We start from the raw sequence: 12,262 nt of genomic DNA on the forward strand, positions 1-12,262 counted from the left end.
GTGAGAATATGCAAAACAAGTAGGATTTGGACCCAAACATCAATAAACCGACTCAAGCCTCTTTTACCTGATGGAGTTCAGCCCGACGATGGCGTAAGTGAAAAAGACTGGGTTGTACTCGATGTCTGATCCTCGCAGGTTAAAAAGCCCTACAAAACCAATTCAGAACATCAGCAGAGACAACACCTGAACAACACAACACATTTGCAGGTCAAAAGGTATGTCTATATGACAAATGACAAAATGACTGGCATGTCAGTGACTGGCATGTCATGATTTACAAATAACTGGCATGTCAGTTTTTTCTAGTTGAACAACATAGCTAAAGTTATCTAACCAGTTCAGTAACATCAGTTGCTTGATTAAGGTTAAGAACATTTTAAACCCTTTTCCTGTTTGCTTAAGGGAGTGGCATGCAACATTTTCACATATTTGCCAATGTTTTAATGTAAACAGGAAGTTCATGTCAGTAAAAGCGAATTGAAAATGGAGTCGTACATAGAGCCTATTTTACAAAAAAAAAAAAAAAAAAAAAAAACTCTTTGGTGATCCTCCACAGGCAATTCCCACCTCCACTGGCACACTTGAACCAAAAGTGACCTGCTAGCAATCCCAATCAGGCTTCATTAACCACAGCATCATCCTAACCTAGGGCAGCCAATCTAGCACAAGGGCTCATTAGACAGGCTGATGAGGAGTGTGGGGACAGCCCCTGTAATAAGGAGGAGGCCGAGTCGTGATCAACACTCAGCCGCAGCATCAGGAGGATGACAGGGGTTCAAGTGTGGACGCTAGTGGACGCCGTGTTCAAAGCAACGCAGTAGGGGGAGATGAGTGCGATTGCTTTGATTTCATTAGCAGGGTACAATACAAGTCAAATGTGAAATTACCTGACAATTCCCTGACTTTCGCAAACTAAAAAGCTGAATTTCCACGATCTTAAATGTACAAAAAAAAATTGCTTCAATAAGCCTCATAACAGGGATACTGCATACTGCAAGTGCATCCCCTATCTTGTGCCAGACATTACAGTTAGTGCAGTGAGGGCAAAACCTATTTTATATGTTTGCAGGGGTCTTAGCTTTCACTTCCACTAATGCTTTTGTTCATGAGCTCAGTTGTCATCAGATAGTTCCTTGTTCAAATTGGTAATTTCCCTTGCATCCTTTTCAAATAGACCTCTGAAGTTCGCCTCCAAAAAAGCTGCCATCTTTGAGATCCGGTATCTGGCGATTATTCCTATGGGAAAATAACATGGGGATTTTGAATTATCGCACCTGTTAAACTCTCGTGGGGACGAAAAAGTCTCTTTTGTCCTCTGCCTTTGAGTGGACACTGTGATCTCCGGTACGTGAAGGCAGCAGAACACTTTGATTTTTGCTACCCCAGAGCTAACTTGCTAACTAACTTAATGGCAAGTTGCATTGCAAGACAAAAGTGTGTTCAGGAAAATGTCTGCATTTCCATTTTTGTCATCCCCGCAAGAGTTTAACAAATTCCAAAGTTATTTTCCCCATAGGAAAAATCTCAAGATACCGGATCTCCTTATATGGGCAAAGGTGGGTAATTGGGCTTGTACCTAATTAAAGATGGGAAAAAAAAAAAAAAAAATTTAAAAAAAAAATAAAAAAAAAAAAAACTCACAAGCTATTTCATCCAACGCTGTGACGATGAACCAGGAGATCTTCCTCTCCGCCATCTTTGCCCTCAGAGCGGTCACTTTGTCCTGCCATGACAAACCTGCAGCCATGACAACAGCATGTGTGAAATCACACCTTCCCATTTTAAGTACATCAACAGCATGTTATTTTAACCAAGCATGACGGCACATGACATCATTTTACACAATGTAATGATGATACAATTAAGGACAGGAATGATAATTTCATATTTTTTAACAAAAGGCAAGGCAACATAGACTTCAAATGACAGCTTTTTCATCTGATTACTATGCAATAATCACTCTGTGGAATGCTGAAACAAAACTATGAAAATATATCCTTGAATCAGTGAAGTCACTGAGATACCAGCAGCACCAGCAGTAAGAGGAGAAGGTGTCTTAAGATAATCTAATCGGAGACGTTGAAAACTGATTCCTTCCTCCATGGAAGGCCAGATTTGTGTACTGCTACTAATGTGTTCACCAGAGAACATCTGTTACATCTGAGATGTCCTCTTTATTTTCCTAGATTTGTTTTTTTTTTTGATCATTTAGAGTAATACAAATTTCAAAAGTAAAGGTCTAGACATTAGCTTCGCCAACTAATGATGTTTATGGCTAATGTTTTACCAATGAAAAAACATGCACAGACATTCTACCCCACCAACATTCTATGTACTCCTGAATGGCTTTATACTTGGGTGTAAAGTTATTTACATAGCCTTCCCATTTTACTGTTTTAACTGGACATTTATATATTTTATATCTACTACCTAGATAAGATAGATAAGAAGCTTTACTGTCATTACACACAAGATACAATGAAATTCCGTTTGGCAGCAATCCCTATAGCAGCTATGATCAGTACAAAATAAATAAATCTGTATAAAATTCAGTAACAACAAACAACAACAGGTTAAAGTGCAGAAAAGATTGCAGTATGTTCATGGTTCAGCAGTCCCGTCACTGCCATGGGAAAGAAGCTGTGTTTGAGTCTGTTTGTGCGGGCTTGTATTACACTGAGTCTGCCAGACGGAAGTTTGGTGAAAAGAGAGTGACCTGGGTGTGAGATCACCCTGTATGTTTGTTCGATCACTTAGGTCTAATATTGTCCTCTCTCTCACACTCTCCTCTATGTGTTTTCGCTGTGTGACTGACTGTGGTGGCCGTGCGGAGGCTGAACTGACCGGTGTACTTCAGGCCCAGAGCGATGAGTGGCGTGCTGGGGCGCATCGGCCTGTCCTCCCACACGGCGTCGATGAGATTCTCCTGCACGGCCACCAGGGCGTGGCCGGCACTGGCCAGGGCCTTGGACATGTTCTTCCACTGATCTGAGAGAGGAAGGGCAACAGGAGTCAGAGGTCATCCTATCAACCGTTGTCTATTCAGGGGAAACTGACTGAGCATTAAGCTCTTTTACAGCAATGCCCTGAGTTCACAAACAAAGAGTGTAGTGACAGCTTTGCGGCGGTCACTTCTGAGAGCGGATAACTCCGGACCACGCGCATCTTAGAATATAGAGTAATTTTATTAATCCACTTTTCGTCAAAATACAAACAAAAGCCTCTATCGCATTCACGCGGTTGAAAATTTGTTTGCCACTTCCGCTCTACCTGGCCAAAGGTGTCCCAGCACTATAATAGCTATCCGTCAATCAGACGGCCAGACGTCACTCTTAATTGGCCAGACAGTTTTAACACGTAAAATTATATACATTTAAACCATATTCCTTATAATTATAAACCATATTTCATGAACATAAATATTATCTTAATGTCATTGGCATTTCATCAATATTAATAATTTCAATGAGTTTACAAACATAAGTATCAAAACGGCTCCAACACTCCAGCCCCTAATTGACCATAATGTGGCAATTCATAACATAAACATTCATAAGGAGCCGCACAGTTCAAAGTCCATTGTAACAGCATTTATATTCAGAGTTCCTTTTTTTCACATATTAGTTTCAATAGTTCATAGAAAGTCCATCAAAATGTTTTTCCTTTCAAATTGGTTGTTATCTGTGGTCGGCCATGTTTGTCAACGAAAGAGTTGATTCCCAGTGGTCCATTTACTATCCACCCCAGATGTGTTAGGACAGCATATAGGCCATTGTCTTGACTGTTGATGACCTTCAGTGGTTCCATGACTTTTGGTATATTCACACCAATCAACAGACTGACATCAGCTTCGATGGACTTCAACTTGACCGCATTCAGGTAAGGCCATCGTTTTAAGTCTTCTTCTCTCGGGATGTTCTGATGGTTCACAGGAATGGCTTGTTGTGTGAAAACCTCTAGAAGTTCTATGAAATCATTGTCTTCAAGGCTGCATACTTCCAGTCCACTCAATTTATATGTTTTCACAGGCTTTTCATAACTCATTGTTTGGAGCAGAATTTCTGTTTTCCTCCCTCTGACGGACAGTTGTTCCATTAATTTCTCTGTACAGAAAGTTGCGGAACTCCCGGGATCCAGGAACGCACATGTTTTGAGACTGACTACCTTTAGCCGTCTTCACTCTTACAGGTACATTAGCCAGTTTGTGGTCAGTATTGCCAGCCCCTGTTTGATCAGTTGGTGCCATGGTGACAGTGACAGAGTTGGTCTGAACAGCTGTGCCACAGGTGGTATTGTTTGTGGTTACTACAGGTGTTTTAGTATATGTGGCGCCACCTGGTTGCCAGTTTCCAATGTGCAAGATGGTAGGGTGTTTCTTATCGCATGAGCGACATGTTAGACGTTTTTACATGTTTTACTGAGATGTCCTTTGATCAAACAGCCAAAACAAAATCCATGTTTCTTGAGAAACTCCACTTTCTCCTTATGAGCAAGTTTTAATATAATTTTACATGTTTCCATTGCATGCTCTCCTTGACAGAAAACACAGGGTTCAGAAAAGGCATCCTTTGCATTAACGGGAGTAGAATTTTTGAAAGTTTGATTTCCATTTTCTTTGATGTCGGCATTAGCAACAACTGGATTAGGGCCTGTCCACATGGAGACGCTTTTTAGATTAAATGCAGAGGTTTTGCTTCGTCTTGGCCGAGCGTCCAAACGAATCCAAACGCACTGCCCGAAACCGCAATTTCTTGAAACCTGGTCCCAGAGTGGAAAAAATCTGAAACCGTGAGTCTGCTTGAATTAGTTTAGACAGCGAAAAACGACATCCTGTTTATGCGTGTCGATGATGTCATCGCCACACCTCAGCTGCCCTGGAGTTGCACTTATAGTATTGCCTAACAATACTAGTTTTCATACATGACATTACCTACGATTACACTCCGTAAGATAAATATCACAACTGGTGCTGCTCAGCGCCGATAGCTTATGACTTGGTGGACTGAACACTGTTTTTCCCGGTGTTTTTTTATGCATTCTAGGTACTGTCAGTGACGCGAGAGAACTTAAGTTATTAGGAAAGTGCGGTGTAAGTTAAGACTACATTAATTTGTGCATAGTGCCAGTGTCATTCATTTATTTTACATGTCTTACAACATATATACATGCATTCACAGTCGAGTGAAATCAGATATAAGCATACAAAGACGCTTAGAACTCACATTAAGCCGATGGTAGCACACTGAATGCAAATGCGCGATTTGATGCAGGCAAAAGTATTGACTGTTACTAACAAAGGTTTTATAGCAATATTATAAATGTGGCGACAGAATAGCCTAGAACTTGGGTAAGCCTTGCGTTTAGTAGCCTAATTGCGGTGATAGCCAAAACTAATGTGAATCACGGACTATCCTACAACCAAAGAAAGTAAAGGTGATTAGTAGGCCTACCTGCGTTAGCCAAATAAAGGACGGGACTGCACCCTTCACAAACCGTAAAATAAAGTGTATTAGTTTTATAGTTGACAGTTCACCATCAGTCCACACAAACAATTCTGGTTTCCTTGCACTAGCCATTTCGTCGTAGCCTATTCTGTCTGTTTGTAAAGCGCAAGTTTTGGTCAATTTCTGTAAAGAAACAGTGCCACCTATAGGCCTGGGGTATGAAGTAACGTGTTGAGTCGTGTTGAGATGGATCCGTTTGGACGCAAATATTCTTGATACGGTTCCAGGGAAGACGGAGGAAAAAAAGATCGGTTTGGTACGTGTGGACTAGGCCTTAGAGATAACTGGAGAAACTGCAGTGACGAAGCTCTGCTTACTGCTAGATTTTCCGTAGGTCAAGTTCACTGTAGGTGCTCTCACCACCTTTATTTCTCTGCGAGCATCTTGAATATTGCCAAAGACCGGATCCTGCATTATTTTGGCCTGCTTTTCAACAAATCTGACAAGGTCATTGAATTTAGGTCTCTGTTGGGTCTGTTCCATAATGTCGCATGCCACCGCTCTCCATCTCTCTCGGAGTTTATAGGGGAGTTTTGAAACAATTTGTTTTATATTGGATGGTAAATCAAGTTCTGACATGTAGCGAAAGTTTTGGGCAGCATTATTACAACCTCTTAGGTATAAAGCATAACTATGAAGCGCCTTTCCATCGTCTGGTCTGATTACACTCCAGTTTAAGGCTTTCTCCATATAGGCAGTCGTGATCCTTAAGTCATTGCCAAAGTGGCGCTTGAGCAGGCGCTTTGCTTCAGCATAACCAGCCGCTGCATCCATGTAAAAACAACTTCTAACTAGTTCTTTTGGCTGTCCAACTGTATACTGTTCTAAAAAGTACAGTCGGTCCTCATTACTGTCAGTCTTATCCTCTATATTGTGTTTAAATGCTTGCATAAATAACTGAAAGTCCAGAGGGTCACCATTTGAACACAGGCACCTCCTTCTTTGGAAGAGATGATTGGCATAGAACAGATACAAGCAGATTTGTCAACTCTGTGCCATCAGGGGGATCTGCTGGTTCCCTTCCAGGAGTAGATTGTGCTCTTCTCGGCTTAGTGGCTGTAGTTCGGTAAGTTCCTTGGCTTGGTACATTTGGCCTTGTTGCTGCAGTAGTGGTTGGTTCTGGTGCCGCTACTAACTTCTGATGTACACGCATAGCTTTCTGAAATGGTGTTTTAGGTATTGGTCCCAATTCCACAAAATCCAGATGAGACATGCCAGCTTTATCCACAGCGATTTTAATGTGTGCTGTGTGGGCAGATGATGCCTTTGAGTCAGCCTTAGAAACTCTTGACACACTATCAGTCAAATCAACAAGTGATTGTTCATTTGATTGACGTTCCAACCAGATCTCAGTTTGAGAAATAAATTCATTAAACTTTGCAATCTTTGGTTCATACCAGTCAATATTTTCATTTTCTTTCACATCATCAGTTAACAACATTTGAACAGATTCATGAGATATTTTAAAGTTGTTCAGAATTTCATGAAATGCATTCAGTTGTGTTTTCACCTTATCAGCATCACCAATGCTAAACATTATCATTTCATTAATTTAATTCATTTTGCGAGTGCAATGACCAAGCTAGCACCAACAGTCGGACAAACAAATGAACAAATAGGCCTAATAAACAGTAAAAATAAAAATCCAGGTGCTGGACGGAGCGGTGTGACCTGCCAGCGTACCTGTAACCCAGACCACTTATTTTAAATAATAATAATTTTAAAAAATCAAGCCAAGACATGGTCTAAAAGAAAATCAGTGGAATCCTTTACAGGAAGCTTATCTCGAATGCTTATCTCTCCTGCTCCTCTAGCTCTGTTTCTATGCGGATTTAGTTTGAAATGTATCATTTAATCATGCATGCTATTCCACTAGGTAAGCCCATAGGAAGGCATCCAGTGGAACCCTGTAGACATGGTAGATCTCAAGGACCAAAACTGAGCAGTGTTTGAGAACATGAGAACTCAAAAGTATTCTGACCAGCTGCGATGATCCAGGGGTCGACGCCGACCCTGGAGTTCTCTGGCAGGATGCTGATGAGCCAGTCCTCTTGGGATGGAGTCTCCTTCAGACCTGCCACAGATCACAGGCACAGATAAGACACAGTCACAAATCTGTCACATGAACCCAAGACGAACTCTGCTCTATAGTGGTGCATTAAAACAGAGAGAATGAGAAAGGATTAAATGACAATAACAACATATGTTCCATAGTCTGTTATCTTGAGGAATGACAGAATGTTTCCTAGTCAAGTCAACACCCTGAGAGGAGAGCTATGTAAACTTAGGAGCATTCTTCAGATTTTTATCAATGCCCAAATCTCCAGCTGGAAAATGTTAAATTTTCAGAGATATTTGTCCATCCACCAAATTTAAGCTACAGAGATATCATAATCTGAAGTTGTCAGAATAACAGACACTTTTCTGAAATAGGGTGTAAGAGTAATCTCAGGTAACCATTTCACAGAACTAACGGTACTTGAAATGTAAAAGGTATAACTACCTGCCTGGCTATATATCTGGACAAACACTATACAACTACTGTACCTGCATGGCTATATATTTAGACAAACACTATAACTACCTGCCTGGCTATATATCTGGAAAAACACTATATAACTACCTGCATGGCTATATATCTAGACAAACACTATATAACTACCTGCATGGCTATATATCTAGACAAACACTATATAACTACCTGCCTGGCTATATACTGTATTTAGACAAACACTATACAACTACCTGCCTGGCTATATATTTAGACAAACACTATATAACTACCTGCCTGGCTATATATTTAGACAAACACTATATAACTACCTGCATGGCTCGGCTCGTAATTACACATTTGTATTTATAATAATAACGTCCAACATGGCTTCCACCAACAGAGATGAATTGCACTTAGGAACACTAATCTTATCTCCTTTACTAATCTTCGATCCGTGCATCAGTACTCCCAACATGTGATCCATGATAACAGGATACTGCTGGTATATGACAGTGTGCTACAGTGGCTATGTCATAAGATCCTTATGCTGAACGGGAGTGTTTTGGTCATGGGACACTGTGGTGGTGGAGATGACGGCGGTGACGGACTCCGCCTGCCTTACCCATCTTCATGAGGGTCCAGTTGGTGTCCATCTGCTGGCTGGCCTGCAGGAAGTAGCGTCCGTCCGTCCACATGGCGGCGTGCTGCTCTGTGATGATGGCGGTGCCTGAGTGAGAGAACAGGTCAACAATCATTTCAAACAAAAGAAACTTCACAGCTATTCATAAAAGGTGAAGATAGCCTAATGACCAAATATGGGGCTAGAGAACCGGCGCATAGACATCCTCTCTCTTAGCTTGCGGGTGCTTTGCTGCTTTGTTTTCTGTTCCCTCATCAACACCCAGCTCAGTTAGCATGGCCATACCTTTGTTTTACCACAACATCTCATGTTGCTTATAACTGCAATATAATTTCATTAAGGTCATATTAAGGTTTACAAGCAGCCGTTTTGACTTGCTATGAGAACATGTCATGTCCGTTCTCATCTTCTTGAGTTCCGTTTTATGAAAAAAAAAAAAACAGGAGGCAGGTTGGCATTGTGATTTGTCGTTTTTTAAAGACCCCGGTCAATGGGCCATTATCATGATACCATCTGAGGGCAGTTTCACTGAATCAACCTATTTTGGTCTCGCAGACTGAGGAAACCCAAGCCATTCCATGACCCAAATGCTTATATTACTCCCTGAGTCTCACTCAGCTTTACGAGTGCTGGTGGGCACGGGCGGGCACACACACACACACACGGCCTCACCTGCAGAGCCATTGAAACCACTGATGAATTCACGTCTGCAGTCACAGGGGGCAATGTATTCACTCTGCAATAAATGTAGGGCACAGTAGGGAACGAGAGAGGGAGGGAGGGAATGGAAGAGAGAGGAAGGGAGGGATGGAGGGATGTGGGGGAGGAGTGAGACATAACAGAGAGGGGATCAGCTGCGTGTGCAATCAGAGCTGGAGAACACTCTGCCCAACTCATGGCCAGAGTTTAAAAGCCCTGTCAGACACTGGCCCTAATCAAAGGTGATCAGAGAACAGGAGCGGGATCAGACAAAATGAGCATGTGCACAGAGAGAGAGAGAGAGAGACAGATAGAGAGACAGACAGAGAGAGAGAGAGAGAAGAGAAGAAGTAGAGAAAACAGTTGTTTCTAGGCTATTTAAAAGTACAGCCAGTGATAACAAGCAAGTTCAAGCCCACATTCAGTGAACATCTCCTCACAATCCACTAGCTGCCCATCCTGTAAGTACACTGTAAACTAAAACAAAAAAAAGGTCTCTGTAGGCAGCCTAGACTCGTTTGTCATTTTCCTTCAGTACGTTGTCTGGGATTAGGGTATATTCACAGGTTTTCTCAGGCCAAATTTTACCTGTCTAATCAGCGAACAGAGGGGGGTGGCTGAGAACGATGACGTTGAGGTTGTGCGCTAGTTTGAGCATGACATATGTCACGAGTCACGACCAAACATTAGCGATTGTTTATGGTAGATCCAGAGTGGCTCTGGGCAGATCCAATAGTTTTAAACTTCAACAGAGTACTTGCCTTCAAGGAAGTTAACGCTTGGCAATGGAAAGTGGCCAGAGTCTCTGTACATTATGAAATGGTAAGGTAGTGGTGGTAATTTTGATACCACTCTATTCCACTTTCTCTCAGTAGTCTTACGTCATCACCTGGTTAATTCGATAATTGTATGTAGACTATAATTCTAAGCATAACATGACTAAAACGGTACCATTTCAAGTTTTATCTTTTATCGAAAAAATTCCAGATTCATCCATTTAAGAATATATTTGATATATAACGTGTTGATCTGTCTATTTAAATAGGGCTGTTGCACAAGGTGTACCTGGTGCGCATCTCCAGATGGTACTATGTAGGCCTGGATGGGTTCTTTGAGGTACTTGCCGTTCCTCATTGCCTGGCGGAGTTGCCTCAGCAACTCCACAGTGATCTTTGGGGACATGGCAGCGTCTGCAGGAAGACATTCTGTTAAAGATGGCCACCGTCGACAGTGCAGAGCATATATTTAAACGTAGTCAACAAAGATGCAACGAGAAACTACATGAAACATGATATTTTTTAGTCTAATAGACCAACACACATACGACAGTAACATGGGCTCAAAATGGCTGACTCCCAATTGATTATTAACGATAACACAGTATCTAATTGAGTAAAACAATTGAGCTTGTTAATCATCAGAATCAATTTGTGAGACAAATAATATTAATATGAACATGAGACGATTACCTGAACCCATGATTGTGCCGTACAAGACCGAGAGATCAGGAAGGAAACGTGGAGCTCGAAGTCAGCAAGTCTAAGATCTTTAACCTTTAAGTCTGCCAGGCTGTGGTTACCAATAGCGCTCATGCTGCTTTAGTTAAACATTGACCACTTGTTATCCAATTTAGACAATAAACTATCCCCCAGAGATACCAGGCCCTATTCACTTCACTAAACCAGTAACACTGATATTGCATTGCTTACTGTGACATTAAAATACATCTTAAACTGAATCAGTCTCTTTTTTAATCGTTTAGGCCTACTGCTGGGAGTCAAACAATGTTGATGCTTCAGACAACCTTTATGATTGTTTGGGCCATCATCCAATCAGCTACCCAAAAGCATCGCAGAGCTCACTGATTGGCTGAACTCATACAGTGTTTACTGGAAATGAGAACTATTTTTTCTTGTAGACTACTTTTTATCGCACGAGTCGTTTTAGGTTATCAAATATGTACGTTAAAAAGACATACCCACAGAGTTCATCTTGATGCAAAACAATGTTTTTAGATTGAAGCGATTTTATGTTGATGTCAGAGGCTGATCATGAAAGGTGTGGCACCCCTTTCACCGTTACCCCTAACTAAACTAAAAAAGGGAGGTCGTCTGTCTCAAACGTGACTTTTTTCATGAACTGAGATGGAATACTGAAAGGCCTCTTTAATTGCCCACAACTATTTTGCTAATTCATTAGCCGAGGCCACGTGAAAAACATGTTAAGCTTAGCGTAGCATAGCATGGTCAACAACATGGCATGCAAGCGCTTCCTTAGAAAACAAAACAACGCCATTCATTCGAAGTCGGCATCGCGTCATCTAGCTCGTTTTTGAAGCAGATGAAACAAACTATATACAAACACCAGTGAACATGTAGCCATTTACCTCCTTAGATGTGATTCTTTGTTACCAAAAGTGTTGTTTAAACTCTACTGTTCCTTGTGCTCACTTGCGAAACAGGAGGCTGCCATTACGTCGTTGACGTTAATGGTCACATGACTGTCGTATTCCGCCAGTCAAACAACGCACCGGAGATTCGCCTCCCTTTTTTAGGTATTGAAATCAATTCAAGAATGTGCTAGGATGATAAAGCTGTTTTTACGGCATTGTTATATGTTTTGATTGATATGGCGTTCATTTATTCTTTCTTTCTTTTAAGAGGGGTCTAAAGGCATCTGTTCAACATGCACTTAGTTTATTAAGCGCTTCTTATGCGTTATAGTTTGTATATTATAGTATTTATTTATTTATTTTTAATAGGCTATTGATTGAAATGACATTGTTGTTTATTATTGCTATTATCCTTAATGTAGTTTTACAAACTTTTTTAACTGTTTACTGTTAAATTTAACTTTGTATTGTTGTTATGTGTCACTTTGTGGACAAAAGCATCTGTTAAATAGCCTACCATAACCATAACC

At 41.1% G+C, this 12,262-nt stretch overlaps 1 protein-coding gene across 2 annotated transcripts in view; it reads right to left on the bottom strand.

Moving 5' to 3' along the window:
• The window catches only part of xpnpep1 (X-prolyl aminopeptidase (aminopeptidase P) 1, soluble), a 27,722-nt gene extending 15,874 nt beyond the window's left edge, over window positions 1-11,848 (bottom strand). Inside the window, exons 1-8 of one of the 2 annotated variants that reach the window (XM_048248452.1) lie at window positions 11,727-11,848; window positions 10,406-10,530; window positions 9,314-9,377; window positions 8,624-8,728; window positions 7,489-7,581; window positions 2,848-2,991; window positions 1,645-1,740; window positions 68-149 (exon numbers count right to left, since the gene is read on the bottom strand). In XM_048248452.1, coding sequence (XP_048104409.1) covers window positions 68-149; window positions 1,645-1,740; window positions 2,848-2,991; window positions 7,489-7,581; window positions 8,624-8,728; window positions 9,314-9,377; window positions 10,406-10,522 — 701 coding nt within the window. In that variant the 5' untranslated portion in view covers window positions 10,523-10,530; window positions 11,727-11,848. Of the gene's footprint in view, window positions 1-67; window positions 150-1,644; window positions 1,741-2,847; window positions 2,992-7,488; window positions 7,582-8,623; window positions 8,729-9,313; window positions 9,378-10,405; window positions 10,531-10,809; window positions 10,981-11,726 lie in introns of those variants that run through there. The other variant, XM_048248451.1, reaches the window with a different exon arrangement.
• Between the last annotated feature and the right edge of the window lie 414 nt (window positions 11,849-12,262).

The sequence above is a fragment of the Alosa alosa genome, chromosome 7, assembly GCF_017589495.1.
Source record: "Alosa alosa isolate M-15738 ecotype Scorff River chromosome 7, AALO_Geno_1.1, whole genome shotgun sequence".
Lineage (NCBI taxonomy): Eukaryota > Metazoa > Chordata > Actinopteri > Clupeiformes > Clupeidae > Alosa > Alosa alosa.